Source organism: Lagenorhynchus albirostris, chromosome 13, assembly GCF_949774975.1.
Source record: "Lagenorhynchus albirostris chromosome 13, mLagAlb1.1, whole genome shotgun sequence".
NCBI classification, from domain to species: domain Eukaryota; kingdom Metazoa; phylum Chordata; class Mammalia; order Artiodactyla; family Delphinidae; genus Lagenorhynchus; species Lagenorhynchus albirostris.
In genome coordinates this window covers 11,884,619-11,905,082 of record NC_083107.1, presented here as the reverse complement: position 1 = coordinate 11,905,082, position 20,464 = coordinate 11,884,619, and the positions used below count along the sequence as shown (strand labels likewise).

At 53.5% G+C, this 20,464-nt stretch overlaps 2 protein-coding genes across 3 annotated transcripts in view; one reads left to right on the top strand and one right to left on the bottom strand.

The window, feature by feature from the left end:
• The window catches only part of CKAP2L (cytoskeleton associated protein 2 like), a 30,483-nt gene extending 28,008 nt beyond the window's left edge, over positions 1-2,475 (top strand). For both annotated transcript variants that reach the window (XM_060168610.1, XM_060168609.1), the window contains one exon: positions 1,308-2,475. In XM_060168610.1, coding sequence (XP_060024593.1) covers positions 1,308-1,533 — 226 coding nt within the window. In that variant the 3' untranslated portion in view covers positions 1,534-2,475. The remainder of the gene's footprint in view (positions 1-1,307) is intronic.
• On the bottom strand, positions 1,808-19,788 carry NT5DC4 (5'-nucleotidase domain containing 4). The gene is given in 21 exon segments (XM_060170012.1): positions 1,808-2,377; positions 4,565-4,775; positions 8,803-8,880; positions 11,347-11,407; positions 11,789-11,840; positions 12,484-12,654; positions 12,775-12,841; positions 13,088-13,178; positions 13,459-13,519; positions 13,978-14,005; positions 14,304-14,384; positions 14,634-14,705; positions 14,832-14,878; positions 14,881-14,912; positions 15,244-15,301; positions 15,412-15,484; positions 15,487-15,508; positions 15,713-15,809; positions 15,891-16,007; positions 16,093-16,177; positions 19,705-19,788. Coding segments are annotated over 20 exon segments (1,386 nt in total). The 3' UTR covers positions 1,808-2,377; positions 4,565-4,766.
• Positions 19,789-20,464: the final 676 nt, after the last annotated feature.

Here is a 20,464-nt window from a genome sequence, read left to right as displayed (position 1 = left end):
ACCAGGTGGTCTAATCCATCTTTGGTGTTAAGGGAAGGAGCTGAGGGTGATGGGGGGGGTTGGAACCAGTGCCAGGAAGATCTGTGTCCTTTCTCAGTACACACACCATCCCCCCTCACACCACCCCCAAGGAGACCTGACCTGCAATGAGGAAGGAGCTGCCAGAGTCAGGAGGGCTGCTGGAGTGGAGTCACCCCTCCCTCCTGGCATTGGTCCTCCCTCTTCACCCTCATTTGTGCTGCACTTGCAGATCCCACCCACCTTTCCAGCCAGTCCTGGGGGGCAGGAGCAAACTGCCAAGCAGGCAGCCTCTGGAGCTGTGGGAAGGAGGGAGCTGTGAATAGCCCTGTGAGAACAGGGAGGCGGCAGGCACGTGCTAGTTAGAGACCGCGCACAGTATCAGAAGTGTTTGGTTTTGAGACAAGTGTAAGGTTAAGAATCCATGGTAATTTAAGGAACTGTGTCAGGGTATCGATGTCATTTTCTAAAACATTAGTGTCACATCAGTCTCTGTTCGTGCTCTTGAAAGGAAAATTCCAAACAAAAGCACCAAGACCACAGTTCTGTATCTTCGTTCTCTGGAAAGCACAGCTGGGCCTCTTCCAGTCTAAACTCCTGTCTCAGACCTGTCATTTCCCCACTGTAGTCAGCTCGTGGGTGGATGAAAGCAGGCAGCTGACGTGAAGACCACCTCTTACTGTCTCCGGAATTGGTGATGGGCATTTTCAGCAGACTGGCCACGAGTTTTGTGAGGCTAATGTAATCAGTGGTTTTGTGATGTGTGACCAGGATTCACTGCCTGGAAAGGTCTCTGCAACGTACCCTCCAGGCTGCCTGTGATTGGAATGCATTCAGGTTTACCAGGAAGATGCCTGATTTGTTCCAGTTTCAATTTGTGGTTTGGTCCACCATCTTAAAAGATGTTTTTTGAATAATTTACTGTCAAAGCTAGAAAGAATCTTAGAATTCATTAGTCCAGCCTCATTTGGTGTTAGGCCCAATTTCATCAAAACGTGTCAGCTCTTTGAAAGTTTATGGAATAAACAAACACCAACTGCCAAGTAGCTGACTTCAAATAAAAGCACACTTAACAATTCACTCAATTAAATCCCTGTGCTGACACCATGTGAGAGCAGATGGACACCACCCAGTTCATTCTGACAATGAGGGCAAGTCCACCTTAGGACGAGAGCTGCTATAGACATTTCTCTTGTGTTTTATTAGGGAATAAGAAAAAAATAAAGACTAACAAGTAGAATTTTGAAAGAAGTTAGAAGGTTTTGAATGCATCTCTTGCTGTCTCTCAGAATAAACGGAATGCTGGAAGTGCAAGACATGAAGCTTATCACTCCTGTACGGCGTTCAGCCAGGATCGAGCGAGCAGTGTCCCGCTACCCGGAAATGCTGCAGGAACATGACCTAGTGGTGGCTTCTCTCAACGAACTGTTAGAAGTGGAAGAGACAGAGTGTTTTATATTCCGCAAAAATGAGGCTTTGCCGGTAACATTAGGGTTTCAAGTCCTTGAGTCGTAATTTCTTGATTTTTTTTTTTTAAAAAAAGAGAGACATTTCAGAGCCTCCACAAGACAAGAAATGCACTTACCTGGGTGGCCTGGGAGAAACTGTGTAATAGAGGGGCATCGTGGGTGCAGACTGTGGGCCCAGGGCCTGGGAAGTAATTCCCTGCGCTTACTCTCAGATTTACACCCCCATGGGAGCGTCTGGTTACTTAAGACTGTAGCTTGCCCCAGCTTTACAGCACACATAAACTTCAAACTTTGAAAATTAACTTACCCCACAAGTATGGTAACAATTTGAATTTTATTGACCTACCTTAATCCCAACATAGTTATTTTTTATATCAGGAGGTCAATTCCACAATATGATAGACTTTCCTTCCTGCATCCACCTTAGCAGAGAGGGCAAGTCCTTCCAGCATGGAAGATCTGAGTGTAGAAACTAGCCTTCCCCGCTAGGTGGGACGTGACAGACCATCTGGTCAGATCCTCTCATTGTGCAGCTGAGTTTATGCTGGCTGTGCCTTTCGCTCAGAGATCACAGATGACTTTTATGTGTGATCTTTGACTTCCGTTACAGATCCTTGGAGATGAGAGGTAATTCACATCCTTTCTGGGCCTGGCCTCCTTAATGATACACAATCCTGCACTGGGGTGGTCATCTAGCTTTTTATATTCAAACCTAATTTTGCATTTGTTATTGAGAAATGCTTCAAATAAAAACAAAAGGGAGCAGCAGACAGGGGTGGGGAAAGGACCTTTGCCTCTTCAGTTCTTTGCTCTGCTAGGGGACACCTGGCCTGAGAAGACATCTGAGCCCCAGAGACTATCATAGGTCGCCTTTCCTTCCTCCTGGGCAACTGCTTGTGGAAAAGTAAAATCAGAATCGTTGTGTAAATATAATGTATAGGAAAACCTAGTCAATGTATTTGAGATTTTAGTTTTCTTAATACTTATGTATCGTCTAAAAAACAGTTGACTTTTATTCATTCCTGCTTATTCATTTATCATATTTATTACAGAAAACAGTGCTGGTGGCTTGGCCTAGAGAATTAGGGGTTTGTCTGGGGAATGCCAATAGGCTATCCCAAGGGGCCTCACAGGGAACACCCACTACCCTGGAGAGCTCACCTTCATGTGGATTTTTCCATTGTGAGGGAAGCAGATCCATCTCTCCAAGTCTGATTTACAAAAACGAGGTTCATAAAGCTGAGGTATAAGCCCATAATGCTCATAGACTAACTTTGGATGAGAAATAGATTGTCACCACAACCAAAATGCAGGAATCCACACAGCTAGGCGTTCCCTTCCCTTTAGACAGACTCACTTTACCTCTAAAGCCAAATCATGCCCGAGGGGTTGCTTAGAAGTCCTGGCAGCTGAAAATGGGACTTGGGGGAATCAAATATTCAAACTCACGAGACAGAAAGAGCCTGAAGGACGTCCCTCCTTGTTAGGAACGCCCTTGCCTCAGACCTCAGGCCCTCCATCTCACGTCCATGGACCAGTCCTCTGATGGGGCCTGCACTGCTGTCCTTTGTGCATTACCTGTTCTTTGGCTTCAAACGGTTCATCCTTGCCACCTAATGCCCATCCCCCCACCCAGACTGGGACTCAGCTGTCTACTGTGATGTTACGTCTCTCTCTCCTCAGAACATCGTCTCAGTATTACAGCCCAGTTCTCAAAAGAACACCTTCGCTATTGCCAGTTCCCAGCAGGACTTCTCAGAGTACCACCCCGGGTACTAACAATGTCGGCTGAACCACTGGCATTGAGTAACGTGTAGATTTCAAACTGACAAATTGGAGGTTTTAAACAGCCTGATTGGACTAAGTAGCATCTTCAGGATCTAAAAGGATGTGGACGTGATGGGGATGGTATAGCAACTGCAGAAAACTGCACCGTGATTCTGGAGCTCTTTGTAGATTCTTGTTTAGTAAATAGCTGTTCCTAGATACCCGGAGCAGGAGGGAGGGAGAGAGGCAAGGTAAGAAGCAGGCCCTTAAGCACTTGGGAGGAAGATTCATAGGGAACTGCAGGGGAGATATGGGCCTCGGCAGAAATTAAGTCTAACGTCCAACTTCTTAGAAGGGGGGAGTGTAAAGGGAGTGTTAAAGGAAGATAAATAAGGATGGTTATATACTGGCATCCTGGTGCAGAATGACCATGAACCAGAAGACGAGGAGAGGAGGAGGCATGACAGTTCACATTTATGACTGTTTACTAGGTACAGGTACTCATGCTATAAAAGACATCTGTTGTGCCTGCTTGGCGTGTAGTCCTTCTTCTAATAAGAGTGCCCTAATTTCCTTAGGACCACCTCTTTCCCACTCACAATCTGTCGCTTAACAGGAACGGACTCCACCCACATGAGCATGTGACCCAGGCTAGGCCAACCAGAGCCCAGTATCCTGGCCAGCGGCATTGATTGGACGATGGGGTTATTTCACACTCAAAACCAGTGAGACTCGTTTCCCAGACTTTTGTTGGAGAGACTCTTCCTGGTAGAGTTGCTGCAAAGAGGATGGAAATCTGTAAACCTTCTTATAACCATGGAGGAAAAAACCTCCTAGAGAATGGCACCAACACAGAATAAGCCTGAGAGCTGGAGAGTAAGCTTACATCCAGTGACATCATTTGATCCCTGGCTAAAGCCTGGAGCTGGCCAAGCCCTGTACTTTTCAGGGATGTGAGACAATTGATTCCCTTATTCTTAAGCCAGTTTCATTTAGGTTTCTGTCAGGTGCTAGGGAAAAATCCTGACTAGTACACATATATACAGTAGTAGAGGAAACTCCTATTTCATGTTTGCTCTGGCCGCCTTCCAGGCATATTGTCTCACTACATTCTCACAGTAGCCCTGTGGCATAGGTATGGAAACAAAGTGAGACAGTAAATGACAGGCAGGACTGAAGTTTCAAACTCAGAGCTGCCTGGCTCCAAGTGCAGAGCTTTTAACTCCTGTCTCTAAAGTATGGAAATGAGAACTAGGACGGTGACAAGGAAAGAGCAAATCTGAGAAAGACATTCTTGAACGGTTCCCAACTTACCAAATAAGAATCACTGTGATAGCCAAAGTGCTGTCATTTATCCTCCAGATGAGGGGATCGATCACATCTTTACCACAAGAGCGCCGCCCCAGGGATGGTGCTTCTCGTCATTTCTGCCCGCTCGGGACTGGGTGCCGGAACTCAGACCCCGATTCAGCCGGTGTGACTAGTCACAACTAGAAATGCATCTCTCTCCCGTCAGCAACCCTGGTGAAACAGCCAATGCTCAGCTGTGCCAGGCCCACAGCACATCGGTCTCGGGGCTCTGCCATCCCCAGGGTGCAGCCTCACCCATGTGGACAAGCGTGGCTCCCAAGCAGTTTCACATGGCAGCCAGTGGGAACGGGCAAGAGAGGGGGCGGAAGGCACACCCTCTCCTTTTAAGGTCGCGACCTGGAAGCTGGATGCATTATTTCTGCTTAGGGTGAGAGGGACCACAGCTTGCTCACGTGTCCCCACTCATCTTCAAAGAAGGCTGGGAAATGTCTTCTGGGTGGCCACATGCCCAACTAAAACTTCTTCCAGAAACGGGATATGACTATCGGTGTCTACCACAGTCTTAGGAGTAATGGAGTACATCTCTAAGGTGCAGATAAATGAGGACAGAGGTGACACAGAATTAAAAATATATATACTGCATCAAATGAACAACCCCGAGCTAGAAATATCTCCCACCCTACCCTGCCTCAGATGAGTTCCTAAGAGTTGAGGAGGGTTCTAATCCAAAGTTGTATAGCCCTTCCGCACTTCCTCTCGTCTCATGATAGGCCTTTAGCCCCACCCTTTCCCCTGCAGTTCTACAAGCTGACCCAGAGTAATAATAAATCAGGTTACACGGTTCACTCAATAAAACATACAGGACACTGGAAGCCAGAGATATAATGATGACCCAAACGACCTGTCACTAAGGAGCCTCAAGTCCGGTGGGGACACATGTTAAAGAATCACAAGTGTCAAAGTGTGATGATCCTGGGCTTCCCTGGTGGCGCAGTGGTTGAGGGTCCGCCTGCCGATGCAGGGGACACGGGTTCGTGCCCCGGTCCGGGAGGATGCCACATGCCGCGGAGCGGCTGGGCCCGTGAGCCATGGCCGCTGAGCCTGCGCCTCCGGAGCCCGTGCTCCGCAAGGGGAGGGGCCACAGCAGTGAGAGGCCCGCGTACGGGGGGCGGGGGGGGGGGGGGGTGTGATGATTCTGAGAAAGAGGTCCCTGGGGGAGGGACTAAGAGAAGGAACTGATCCAGTCAGGGAGGTGGGGAGGCCCCCCGAGATGTGAGGTGGGAGGCAGAGATGGGGGTGCTTCAGGCAGAAGGAAAAACACGGGAAGGGCCCTTTGGCCACCTCTTCCCTTTGCAGGTCTCTCTCCCCTCCCTGTCCCTTCCCCCCTTCCACTCTCCCTCTCCCTCACTCTCTTCCTCACACCCCTTAGGGGTCTGCTGCCAGGCCGATTACCCCCAGGCCCTTCTGCATTCTCTCCACCCTGGGAGGGAATTCTAAGGGTTCAGTTTTGTAGCATTACAAAATACTTTTTGTAATACTACTGTATTTCAGCACCTTTCCAGAAAAGCATGGACCCTAGGGTCTGAGCAGTTTTCCCGGTAAAATACTATCGTCTACCTCTTGAATAAAAATCTAGTGTTTAAAGACAAAAGGCCAGGGATACCCCGTTCTTGCCTGGAGAACCTACCCCTGCAGGACTCTGAGGCCCAAAAGTCAACCCAGGAAGAAGAGTGAAAGGCCTGGAAACTTCTGAAATAAACAGAGATTTAAAAAAATGACTGTGAACTCTCTGAGCACGCAGCCTGTTGTCCCTTATTTATCCTCAGATATTCTAAATGTTTCCCTTGTTTATCCACAGAAAATAAAACTAGTGAACTGTGCCACAGACCAATTTCTTCAAGAGTTTGTTTTGTCATTTCAAACATGTAAATATATTCCTTCTGAGCCTCCAATATTAATGCCAGACGATACACTAACATGAAAAGTGAACTCAAATTAATGACAGAACAAGACGGGCCAGGGCTTAACACCACGGAGGAGCTCCGACTAAAATAAAGAATCAAGTTTTTAAATCATGAGTAGGACTTACAGTTTTTAATGCATGTATACATCAAGTTCAAAGATGTCTGGGCATCTCGCTGTCTTTCATAGTGACCTGGAAAGAACATTAATGAGGTCATCTATAGCCGATTAGGTATTATTGTTACTAGTGACGGAATCAAAAGTGCACAGAAATATTATTTTTATTTATTTTTTGATGTGGACTATTTTTTTTTAAGTCTTTATTGAATTTGTTACACTATTGCTACTATTTTATGTTTTGGTTTTTTGGCCGCAAGGCATGTGGGATCATAGCTCCCTGACCAGGGATCGAACCCACACCCCCTGCATTGGAAGTGTGGAGTCTTAACCACTGGACCGCCAGGGAAGTCCCGGAAATACTATTTTTAAAAAGAAATGGATAGAAATAAAATTGGATGTGACATGATACACTCAGGGGAACTGGGCAAAATAATTCCACTTGTTACACACAAATGGCCCAGAGGCCAGGGAGGGTTGCCTTCCAGGATGAGAGCAAGACACCTTCCTCCTACCTAAAAGAAGTGCTCTTGGGCTCCAAATCTGTTACATTTAGGAGACTTCAATATGGTTGCTTTTTCTCTCTTCCATATTTTTCCCGTTATCTGAAAAATATTTCAAGTGGAAGACGACCGTGATGCCGGCCTGTGTCCTGGGTTCAGTCTGCTTCCGTGCAGCCCTCCTGGTCCTTGCCTCTCTCTTTGCCCTCAGCCTTCTAAGAAACAAAGAAAGCTGGTCATGGAGCCTTCCCAGGTTCACACAGTGACTCTCAACCAGGGGTAGAAAATGTGTCAAAATGCCCTAGCCTGGGCTGGGATGGAGATGAAGGGGTGGAGAAACCAACACATCCCCAGAGAACACGCAGTTGCAGATGGGAGTGGGTCCAGCCCTCTGGTGGGCTGGGAAGGAAAAATAGTTGCAAAGCACTGATTAAAGTATTGATGTGCTTGAATTTTGAGCTTCTCCTGGGCAGGAGTAAAGTGGCTTACAATTCCGTTTCTACCTTGTCGGGCATGCTGGAGGTGCTTGGTTAAAAAACCGGTGGGAAGAATGCTCACTGAGCCCGAAGCCACCAACCTAAAGGGAACCGACGAGACAGGCATTTTGAAAATCAAGGCCCAGGAACGCCAGGGTAGAAACAGGAACCCTCCTGCAGGGCCTGGGGCTGCAGAACCAGGCTAGGAGCTGAGCCTGCCCCTCAGGAAAACTGGAGTTTGCACTCAAAGGGCAGTCAGGCAGCACAAAGGAGCAGAGGGGTCAAAGCAGAAGCCCCTACACATTGTGTCCATAAAAGCTGCCTGGAGAGGAAGCCTGGCCGGGGAGAGCCTGTGCTCTGCAACCTCTCCCAGGGCGGAGACGGAGCTGTCAGAGAAATGAGCCAGAACTGGTGTGAAGAGGTGCAGGGCCCCAGTACAGTCAGCTGACCCCGCTGAGCAGAACCTGTGAGTTTGGGCTGACAGCCAGTGGTTCTGGGCCCCCTCGGACCCAATGCCTCATTTTTTTTTTTTTTTTTTCCTTCGGTACGCGGGCCTCTCACTGTTGTGGCCTCTCCCGTTGCGGAGCACAGGCTCCGGACGCGCAGGCTCAGCGGCCGTGGCTCACGGGCCCAGCCGCTCCGCGGCATGTAGGATCTTCCCGGACCGGAGCACGAACCCGTGTCCCCTGCATTTGCAGGCAGACTCTGAACCACTGCGCCACCAGGGAAGCCCCAATGCCTCATTTTAAATCCAAATATTTTCTAACACAACATTGTAAATCAACTATTTCAATTAAAAAAATATGTAAAACAAATATTTTCAATTCTTCTATCCTGAATTGAAATTCATAGATAATATGATTGTCTCTATAATCTTAAAAATCAATATAATACCATAACTATAACATAGGAGAAATGAAAAGCAATGTATAATATAATATGTATTTCTATGTAAATACTCAGGAATGATTGCACTTGGAAGGCAAAAGAGCTCCTGCAAATCTCCCAAATGCCTGCTCGGGTCGATACTGCTCCATTGGGACCCCTGCTCTAGCCCCGGGGTAGCCCCTAAGTCGCTGAGCTCCTGGGGTAGCCCCTAAGTCGCTGAGCTCCTGGGGTAGCCCCTAAGTCGCTGAGCTCCTGGGCCAGCCAGGTGGCTCCTCCCACTTCCCAGCAACTCACCCTCTGGCTGCAGGAGAGGAGGTGGGCGGCAGGACCCAGACTGGCCCATTCTGGCTCTGCTGCTGACTCATGGGGCATCTGTAGGGACCAATGCTGCAAGAGGTGGAGAAGCTCCGTCAGTGGTGAGGCCTTCCCGGAGTCCCCAGTTATGCATAGACACCGCCCCGCCCCCCGCCCCCGCCAGCTCCATCCTCTGCCCCCAGCTGCCAGCTTCCTGCCCAGTGATGCCACAGAAAAGGGAGCCCAGGAGGGTCAGCTGGAGAAGGAAAGTTCTGGCAGATGGACTTCACTTCCTCAAAAATCCCAGGCAGCACAGCGGGGTAAAGGTCAGGTTTCTTTAACTGTTTCACCTGGGTGCTCCGGATCCTTTTTCTTCACCTGTCTGGTCTCTACTTTAGCAACAATGTCTAACAGCACTATAACTACACCTCGGACCCCCAGCTTCGGCAACAGGAAATCTCCAGCCCTGCTCATCTAAAAGCCCAGAGAAGGGATGAAGCTGCATGGGGAGAGCTCAGTTCCCCCAGCATGTGGCAGTGTGATGCAGCGGGCAGAGCGTGTCCCCTGAGGTCAGCAGCCCTGGGTTCAAATGCTGACTCTGCAGTCTGTCTACCAGTGTGACAGCAAGTTACTTAGGTTCTCTGCACTTAAAATTCACCAGTGGTAAAATGAGAAGAAAACCTACTTTGCCGGGTTAAGCATTCAGCAGGATCGATTTTAAAAAAACAAACACCCAGCCCAGAAACAAAATAGTTTTTCCTCCTCTCAAATATCAGGAAGGGAGCTGAGAGTGACAAGAAAAGCAGGGCTCAGGGAGCCCCAGAGAACTAGTTTCAAGTCCAGATCCTTGAGTGCAGGTTGCACACCATCTACGACGGAAATAATGCCCGCCTGTTGGGAGAGGGACAGGTGTCCTCCGGGGAGCGCTGCACTGGTCAGTCCCACGGCCCCCATGAACTCCGTGGCGTCTTTGCCGCCTCCACTTCCCTGCTTTTGCCCCAGAAGCATCTCCAGGGCTTCCAGAGGAAAGCCAGCTGGAGCGTTTACTGTATGGACTGCTGTTTGGTCCACTGCCTCTGCGATCACTGTGTACTGAGGGTAGGGAGACCGTAGCCTTCCTCCTTCAAACCAGTATCATATGTACTAGGGAGATAATGTGGTCTCAGTTTAAAGCAGGAGGGCATGAGGAAAACTTCCCAGCAGAGGCATTGTATCTATACAACCACAACCCCGCTAGAGCCTTTTTTTTTTTTTAACCGTGTGGACAGTTATCTGCAAGGGTTTGACCCGCTTGTGCCTAGAGGGGGGAGCGTGGGTCTGGTGACCTCAAAAGCCCTTGGCAGGGCTGGGGACCAGTGGATCCTTCTGGGACGGAGGGTCAGGGATGCCGGGGGGCGTTCTGCAGGGACCCACCAGCTCCGGGGCCACCCGGTACAGAGAGCTGAGCGGGTGGTACAGGAAGTTGAGGCAGGTGGCCGTGTAGAGGTCGGCGTAGCGCATCATATGGTTGGAGAAGAGCGTCTGGCGGAAGCCACAGAGGAACAGGCTGCCCATCGCGCTGTAGCACTGGTCCAGCTCCTGGACTCCCATCCCCGCCTACCCCACCCCCTCCCCCCCACCCCTGCAGCCCACGACGGGGAAGGGGCTGCCGTGTTGCCCGGCCAGCCGGGGTCTTTGGGAAGTGGGGCAGCTCGCTGCTTTGCCACGGACCCCACTTCCCGCTTCACAGTTAGTTTCCTGCCTGGCCCTGGAGAGTGACCACCCTGCACTAAATTCTCAGCATCACTTACCTTCTGATGCCTCCTCAGAGGGCTTTGCAGGAGGCCCACACGCCCAGTCCCCACTCCGGCCCCCCCAACAGGGCCCCCCCGCATCACAGGCCCTTCTTTTAGAGTCTAGAAAACTGGTCCAGACGTTACTCCCAGAGTGACTGAGCAGCACGTGTGCCTCAGTTTCCCCGTGAGTAAAATAAGGATGACAATCCCCGCCCAGCCCACCTCGCGGGGCTGTGGGAGGATCAAATACCCTACAAGAGGCTCAGCAAAGATCCTTCACTATTGGTCCCAGCTGGGCCTGGGAAGGCCAAGTGGCCTGACTCCCCTTGATGTGGCCTGTGGGACTCTCCCAGCTTTGGTGACTGGTCAAGTAATACCACAAGGGAACGTGTCCTTTCCACCGGCCCTAGATCCCGTCTTCTCAGGCCCCTTGTCTGGCTGACCCCAGACGCTAGCCGGGTGGTCGGTCACATGAGGACCCAACCCAGGAGGCCGGCACTTCTCAAGGTTAACGGTGGAGAGTGAGGAACTGGCTAAGCCCCACCCATCACCCTGCAGGCCCTTTTAAGGGCATACTGCTGTCATTCGTAATATGGCCAGCAGGGGGCGCTGGCTGACAAGGCCAGGTGGCGCTCCTGACGACTGGGGGAGTCGTAACTGGGCTCTGGGGTCTGGGACGGAGCGGATCCAGTCAGGCCGCCCGGAGGCACACGCCCTACCTTCAGCCCCGCTGGGCCCATCCCCTCCTCCCTCGGCACCCCGCTCTTACCCGAATCTCCCTTTTGGTGGAGCTGATGAGTGGCAGGCTGGAACTGCTGCCATCCACGTGCCTGGTGCAAAAATGGGCACGTGACCCAGGAAGAGAGGAGCCGGCCCCCCAGGCTCCGGGCACAACCTCCCCAGATCGAGTTGGGGACACCCTACGGGCGCCCAGTGGGGGGTACTGGGCTGGGTGTGTGCCCGTGAGTGAGATGGTAAGCGTCCTCACTCCAGGCTGGTGGGTCAGCAGGAAGGGCCTAGAGGTCACGGTGTGAGTGTCCCAAGGGGGTCAGAGGGCTCCCAAAGTCCAGTTTACTAGGGAAGCCCACCCTGAAACAGATCGTGATTTCCCAACCACTCTGGCGAGGACCCCGCTGCCAGGCCTGGACATGGACCATTACCCTCCATCCTGCTCCCCTCCCCGGGCAGGGGTCACAGGTCAGGGCTCTCACTGGTACAGGTCCGCCAGTTGCATGTCCAGCCTCTTCAGCTCCTCCATTCGCTCTGAAAAGTGGACAGGGGACAGGGGGCTTGACAACCCTGCCCACCTTTGTCCCAGGCCTAGCTCAGCTAGTTGAGGTGAGGGTGGAAAGGTCACTGGGGTCTAGGCTCCCCCTACTGTGTGTATAACATCCTTCACCCTTTCCTTACATCGAGGGAGACTCTGCCCAAGGCAGAGCAGGGACGGTTGAGGAAGCTGACAGGGAGTCAAGTGACCCGCCCGAGGTCACAAGGCAATGACTCAAACCCAGCCCTGAGGACAAGCCCGGATTGTTTGGGTTCATAGCAACTCCTGACCCCGAGGATACAAGTCATTCCCGGCTGGGAGAGTGGACCTTCCACTCACTAAGATTCCTCAGGGTGGGTAAGAGGGTGGGTTCAGTGAGGAAGGAAACCTCGGACTACAGAAACACCACAGGACTCTGGAATCAGGAGACAGGATTTGAGTCTCAACTTTAGCCCTTCTGGCTGTGTGACTTTGGGCAAGCCGCTTAACCTCTCTGGGTCTCTGTTTCCTCGTGTATAAAATAGATCTGCTCTCACAAACCACAGAGAGGACGGTATTATCACGGTCACTACCAAGCCCCCCGCAGGAGAGAGGGGAAGATGTGACCATGGTGCCCCCTGCTGGCCCCCCACGTCTCACCCTCCTCTCAGGCCCAGATGTCCAGCTCCCGGGACAGCCCAGGAACCACCAGGCAAGTCCGCCAGCCCTGCCGCTCCTTGGACTTGAGGATGTCCCCAAAGATGTGGTCCCCGACGTACAGGATGTCCTTCCCCCGCACCCCGAGCAGCTTGCACACTGCGTCTGACGACCCTGCCCGTCCGTGGGAGGACAGGCCCACTCACAGCCCTTCCTGCCTGGTGGGCAGCCTGGGGACATGGGCTCCTAGCTGAGAGGTGGCACCTGTGGCGGGACGGGGCGGGGAGCCGGTACCTCCAGAGTAGACGGCACAGTGCTGATGGGGCCCCGTGCTGGTGCCCACGCGGAGCTTACCTATGTCCTAGAGCGGGCAGAAGGGGTGCCCTGGCCAGAGAGGGCAGGGGGCTGGGATTGGCAGGGGTGACCGTGGGGTGTGGGAAGAAGGAGGCGGCAGAGGGCCCTGAAGGGGTCCCCTGCTTCCTTGCTTCCGGGGACAGACAGACAGCAGAGCGGCAGCTGCCAGGGGCAGGTCAAGCCTGAGAGGCGGGTTCCCTCCCCACAGCGTGGGCCACGGGTCATGGTGGACGGGCCTCGGCCCCTGCATTACCGTCCTGAGCTGTATCAGCACCGTTCCCTCCGCAAAGAAGCAGGGCTTCTGCGTGTCCACCACGATCAGGTCGAAGTAGGACCTCCAGGGCCTGCAGGGGGTGGGCAGGTGCAGACGCAAGCACTCAGCCTGGGAATCTGACCCGCCGCGGCTCACAGGTCCTCAGCCAGGTCCCCGCCAGCCCCTGCCCCGCCATACCCGGCTGGATGCCCGCCCAGGCTCCGCCACGCTCTGGACCGGTGAAAGCTCGCCAGACCTCGCATCTCATGCCCGCCCACGTGCCCTGGCCCTGGCCCTCAGCAGGACTGAGACGTCCAGGGGCAGGACCCCGGCAATCTGGCCACGCAGCCATGCTGGCATGGGAGGCTCACAAGCTATAGCAGCGGAGGCCAGCGCTGGATGTCGCGTGCACCGCGTCAGCCTCCAGAGCCCCTCACAGCACAGAGTCAGAGACGCAGGGGCACGGGACAAGAGCACAGTCCCCGAGCTGCAGACCCGCTCACCGGCTTGCCTGCCGGGTCCCCGCGGGGTGTGTCACCCCCCTCCCCCAGGCCTACTACAGCCTCTTCTCACCCCCTTCCCCACCCACTTCCGCCCCATCCAGCCCCTCCCCAAATACCTGATGGCCTCTTCACTGCCTTCTCCAAGGCCGTGAGTGGCCTTCCCCACCCCTCCAGGCTCCTCCTGTGGACCGGCTGAGGTCACTGGTCTCCCACCCACCAGGGAAGTTCCAACAGGCCCACCCACGTGAAACGACCCCTCCCCCCCACACTTGCCTCTTCGTCCAGCGGGGGGCTGGCCATGGGAAGGGCCCCAGCAAGGTGGCCCAGCCCGGCCCTGCCTGCCCTTGACACAGCCTCCCCCAGCCAGGCACGTGGCCCTCACCTCACCAGCGCCAACCAGGTAGCTCCGGATGGCCTGGCGGGGACAGGGCAGGGGTCAGGGCACCCAGCTGAGGTGGGCCAGGGGCCACTACCTGCCATTGCCCTCACCCCACAGGCCACGCTGGGACCGCAGGAGCGAGATGGTGGGAAAATTGCTTTTTCCACCGAGATCTAAAAAGGCCAAGAAATGGAACCCAAGATGCCAACCAGGCAGTGGGCGGAGCAGGGTCTTGGCTGCTGTTTCCTGCAGTGCCTCAGTTTCCCCAGGGCCAAGAAGGAAGCAGTTCTCTGGCCCGGAGGCTGAGGGCCTCCCCCGTCACAGGCACACGCACATCAGTGTAGTTGTAGCTGCCGGTAGCCAGGAACACCTTCCCTACCTCCTTCCTCTTGCCCCGCAGGATGGGGATTCCCGCCTGGGTCAGAGAGAAGAGCAGCCTCCAGGGCTGGGGTCTCCCCAAGCTGCCCCGGGAGCCCCTTCCCAGGTCTCAGCCCCATGGGCAGGGGGCCCCAGGCCAGGCAGGAGGGCGGGGCGCAAGGCCAGGGTGCACAGCTCTGTCCAGATCTCGAGGGGAGGCCAGGGAAGGGGGAGCAGCCCCAGTGCCCTGGGGAGGAGGGGGACAAAGGGACAGGCTTGGTCACGACCCTGGTCTATAGCCACTCGCATCCTTCTCCACGTATTTCTCCAAGTCTTCTGGGGTCCTCTCCTTGAGACAGCCCCGCGGGAGGGGGCAGAGCTGTGAATGTGTGCGCGCGCACGCGTGCCTACACATGCCTGCATCCAAGATGAGGGAGCCCAGACCACCAGCCTCCACGGGAAGAAGAGTGAAACCTTATGGGGTCTGGGGGCCTGGGCCACTCACCGAATGGTGGACGTTATCCACGGCATCCGTCACATCCTGGAAGACACGAAGAGGTTCCCATGCTGATCACCGGTGCCACAGCTGGGTCAGGCCAAGAGCGAGGCTGATAAGGGGCCCTGATGTGACCACCAACCCTGGAGCCCTACCAGGGGGACCCCTCCATCCACAGTGGGCCCGACACTGGGCTCATGTCCCAACCCTCCTGGCACGGGTGTCACCCCGTGGGGGCATCAGTTACAAGGTTGGGGGCCCCTACATCCAAGGCCTTCCCTCTGAGCTCCTGGAGCCCCTCAAACCCCTCAGGAGGAGCCTCTGCCCTCTGGCGGGGCCCCCATTTCCGGGCTTGGCCCCTAAGCCGTGCAGTGTCTTGCTGGTCACCCAGGGCTGCAGCGGGGAGGGGCATGGAACTCACTGGATGTAGCGGGAGCAGCCAGAGAAGAAGCCCACCAGGCAGACGTAGAGACAGGTTTCTAGGGCAGAGGGAGGCTGGTCGGTCGCTGGCCCGAGGATCCAGGCAGCAGCCCGCCAGGCCAGAGCCAGAACCAAAGGATCACCTCCCCCCACCCCCATCAGCCCTCACCAGGCAGGTTGAAGAGCGTGATGAGGGTGTGGGACCGCTGCAGCTCATCCCTCTGAATGAACTTACTGGGGGTAGAAACTCCATCCAGATCTCGGCCCTAGGGAAGGGGTGGGCTGGGTGCCGTGATGCCCCTCCCCAGCGCCTCCCCGAGGCCAGGACAGGCCCCGCCACTCTTTCCCGCCTCTACCCATCCTTCTCTCCCTCCTTATCCAGCTGGCATTGCCGAGCCCCTGCGGTGTGCCTGAGTCACCCCCGCCACTGTCTTTCCTCCAGCATCCTCGCCCCCCACCCCGTTCCTTACTCCGGGAGGAAGGAGAAGCCGTGGGTGTCCAGCAGCCCATAATCGAGGGCGTCCACCTTCAGCAGGTTTCCACAGGGCGCGTCAAACACCAGCCCCCCGGGAGAGGAAACAGAGGTTGTGGATGAGGCACCAGGGCCAGTGAGTGGGCCCAGCCTCCCGCCCCGCGGGCTCCCGCACCTGGTGGGGAAGGCAGGGTCGTAGGTGCGGCGCAGGATCTCGTGTGGGTACCCGACGCACACCAGGCGCTCCAGCAGCAACTCGAAGGCCAGCATCTCATAGGCCGGGGACTTGTAGGCTGTGGGCCAAGCAGACTCAGGCCGGTTGGTGCCCGCCCCCTGCTCCCAGCCCCAAATTCCCCTCACTCCCCTCCCCCTCCCAGCCAGTGCAGTCCATGTCGAAGCCAAGGCAACAAATCTTCCCCAGCTCCAGGCTGCGGTTGACAAAAATCCTGGAAGGGGAGGGACACTGAGATCAGCCCCCCAGACTCCAAGACCCAGGGCCTCGCGTGTGTCTGGGCACATGCGTGTGAGCGCGTGTGCGAGCGTGTGCAGGGCTCCGTCTCAACGCGGGAGTGTGCTGGGGGCATCCCCATGCGCGAGGATGCGCCGTTCTCTCTTTCCTGAGCGGGGTCACTGTGTCCAAGTTCAGAGAGGATGCGTTTGTCACAGGTGGGCAGCACGTGTCCCCACGTCGGCGTGCGTGGGGGGAGAGCACCTCCCTTCCTGACAAGTGTACACTGTCAGGTTTCCCTCTGACGGGCCACTGCCCACCTACAGAAAGATGTCCCCTTGTGAGTGCAGGGGCTGGTCTGTGTTCTGAGTGTCACCATCCCTGTGTATGGGCTGCTGTGTTGTGTGGGATATGTCAGGAAATGGGGTGTTTGTAAGATTCCCCCGACCTCCATCCCAAATGCCCACTCACCGCTGGTGCCAATCCTACCCCAGGGCCTGTGTCTCCCCTCTGGGCCCCCCAGGCTCTCCCCGGTCCACACAGGCCATCGCTGCCAGGAGTGAGGAGACAGCGGCCCCCTCCCCAGCCACCTGCCCGCTAGCAGTGAGGCCCAGCAGCTCCCGTCTCCCTCAAACACTTCAGACACCACTGACCCCGTGGGCGCCACCCTGAGCCCCCATCTCCTCCTTTGAGGGAGAAGAAAGCCAGGACAGTCTCTGGCATCCCCTCTCTTCTCTAAGAGAGAAAATAGTAATGATCAAGGAAGAAGGATTCATCCGTATTATGCCACCTCCACTTCTAGGGCTTGTGCCCCCAAAGACCTCAACCACCTAGAATGTAGCAGAGAACACAGAGTGAAGCAAACATGGCGTTTACAAAAGCAGAAGACTCGTGTGCTTTAAAAATAAGAGTGTGGGGACTTCCCTTGCGGTCCAGTGGCTAGCACTCCGCGCTTCCAATGCAGCGGGCCTGGGTTCGATCCTTGGTCAGGGAACTAGATCCCACGTGATGCATCTAAAGATCTTGCATGCCGCAGTTGAAGATCCCACACGCGGCAACGGGGATCCTGCGTGCCGCAACTAAGACCGGCACGGCCAAATAAATAAATAAATACTTAAGAAAGAAAAAAAAATATGTCCACTCAAAATGGATCTTAAAGGACACAGCAGTACATTGGTAGCTGTTAATAGAGCAGGGCTAGCTCTGTCTATATAAATAGACAAATGGGACTAGCCATTGAAGTTCAAACTATCTGGTTATCTCATGTATTAACACAAACTGGGTCTCAGTTCCAGTTGTATTTAATGTTTTATGATCTCCTAGACTTTCCAGTCCAGGCACTTTTTGACAAAACTTTGTCCTCATTTGAGGGGCTTTTGTTGTGGGGTTTTTGTATTTGTTTTTGTGGGTATTTGCCTCATTCCATCCCTGAGCTTTGCAGCTAGACAGATGTGATTCAAAACTATGTTCTAAGGTGTTTCCTGTAGTGGAGTCATTGGTTTGCAATAGTCAGTCATGCTTTTCCACTAAAAGGGGACAGAGGGGTGGTAAGCCACGAGATAAACTAAAGTTAAATTGTTAGAAGAATTCCTTGATAGGAAATTACAGCTTTGCGTTTTGTTGCTCTATTTCCTGAAAATAACTTGGAGATGCCCCTGATTTGTCCATCTACTGCTTTGATTCCTTGGATACCACTCATTCTTTCACGTTAAGCAAAAACAAGTAATTGTTGCAGAGGTCTCTGTATTTTGCGGCTGCCCTTTTGTAAGACGCACTTTTCCCAAATAAAACAATTTTAAAAACCTCACTCCCCATTTAAAAATAAAAAAAATATGTCCACTCAAAAACTTGTACTTGAATGTTTAAAAAAATAAAATAAGGGTGTCTAGGGACTTCCCTGGTGGCACAGTGGTTAAGAATCTGCCTGCCAAGGCAGGGGACACGTGTTCAAGCCCTGGTCCAGAAAGATCCCACATGCCATGGAGCAACTAAGCCTGAGCGCCACAACTACTGAAGCCCCCACGCCCTAGAGCCCGCACGCCGCAACTACTGAGGCCGCGTGCCACAACACCTGAAGCCTGTGCGCCTAAAGCCCATGCTCCGCAACAAGAGAAGCGACCACAATGAGAAGCCCGCGCACCGCGAAGCCCGCGCACCGCAACGAAGAGTAGCCCCTGCTTGCCGCAATGAGAGAAAGCCTGTGCGCAGCAACAAAGACCCAACGCGGCCAAAACATAAATAAAATTAATTAATTAATTTAAAAAATAAAAAGAATAAAACTGTCTAATAAAGAAAGAAAGAACTTAAGATTCTTGCTTTACACACAATTCTAACACACTTGGCTATCAATCTTCCCAGCCCAAGGCCATTTAAAGAAGTAATTGCTAGAAGCATACCAGGAGCTATAAGAAGTGGCAGATGACTAGAATCTCAGAATCAGAAAAAAAAAGTACAAAAGTGAGTATCAAAAAGCAGAGCAGGGCTTCCCTGGTGGCGCAGTGGTTGAGAGTCCGCCTGCCGATGCAGGGGACACGGGTTCGTGCCCCGGTCCGGGAAGATCCCACATGCCGCGGAGCGGCTAGGCCTGTGAGCCATGGCCGCTGAGCCTGCGCGTCCGGAGCCTGTGCTCCGCAACGGGAGAGGCCACAACAGTGAGAGGCCCGAGTACCGCAAAAAAAAAAAAAAAAAAAAAAAAAGCAGAGCAATTGGGACCATTTAGTGTAGAGCCGGAAATAGTCCCTAAGGGTCCACAATTGCTGGTTTTGCAACAAAGCACAACGACTTCCATTCAGAGTTTTGACCTGATCATCCAGAAAGACTTATAGGATGTGGCATGTCCTCTTTTAAAAAGGAAGGCCAGTTTATGATACATTTTCGAAAATTTTCTCTACAAAATGGCCAAACTTAATGAAGTTAGGCACTTTTGAAGGGATAACAATTATCTGGGGGAAAAAATGTATTTCAGTGAAATAGTTCCTTCCTTGGTAATTCCAGATGAGCAACTGTTAGGATGGTGAGGCAAGAGTATGGAGGCTGCAGGAGGTACATTACCTCATTGGATGGATAGATGGATGGATGGATCGGTGGATGGACGGATGGATTCGTGGATAGATGGATGGATGGATGGATGGATGGATGGAAGGACAGTTGGATGCACAGACCTATGGACTATCTATGGTAGCCTTTATTAAGGGTATCAGAGGAGAATCAAGCTTCAGAAATCAGCAGGATTTCCCGAGTCCCTTTCACCCATTCTGTGCTCTTTGCTCATCTCAGGGAGACCTTTTTAAAGGTGCATAGCTCCTCTCTGGGTCAGAAACAGAAGGAGAAATACCCAGTTATGGGAAGTCACCAGAAATTTCCTCAGCCCTCCCACTGGGTGTTAACATGGTGAGTGTGCAAAAATGTATCCTGCTTTTCCCATAGCTGAACTCGGGAGTCTGTCCCAAGATTCCCTTCCACCTAAGGATAAGGAAGTCACCCAGTGACATTCACATACACTCCGTCACATCAGTGGTTTCTCAGGCCACCTCTCCAGGTACACTCCCAGCCCTCTCCTGGGCGTGACTGAACAGCGTGGGGTTATACTCAGCCACGCTGGGAGCTGGGAGCTGGTAGTTGCCCATCACTTCTTGGTGGGGCCTCATGTGACGTGCACTGGTACAGCTGAGGAACCAGCACATCCCCACACTGCTGTGTGCTCAGGTGACCACATCCCCAATGGCTCTTCAGCTGGCCAGTCTGTTGTGCCGTTCCAGGATGTGGCCACCTGTCCAGACCCCAGTGCCCCTTAGCTGACGGCAGGTCCAGCTGGGGAGGACCACAGGCTGTCACAGGGCCCTCTTGGCCTGGCCCCTGTGTCACGGGCACCCTTGTGGGACTTGGTACATTTCAGAACCCCTTCCAGAAGAGGAGATTTGTTACGGTAACAACAAGTGAATCCTTGCATTGCTCTGACTGTGTGCCAGGCCTCGTTAACAGCCCTACGGGGTAGGCCTTCCATTACTCTGAATTTACAGATGGCAAAACTGAGGCACCAAAGTCCTAAGCACCTCGCCCACCATTACAAAGCAAGATGGCAGAGCGGACCTGAGCCCAGAGCCCAGGTGCCAACATCCGTGCTGTCAACCCCTGGGTGAAACCGCCTCTGCCCAGGAGCCCTCACAAAACCCCTGGACTTTTCAATAGCATGAAAGACAAAGAAAGGCCAAGGGAATGTTCCAGATTAATGGAGGAGGCTAAAGAGACATGACGACTGAAGGCGGTGTCTGCTCTCAGATATTGAGTCAGGGAAGAGGACAT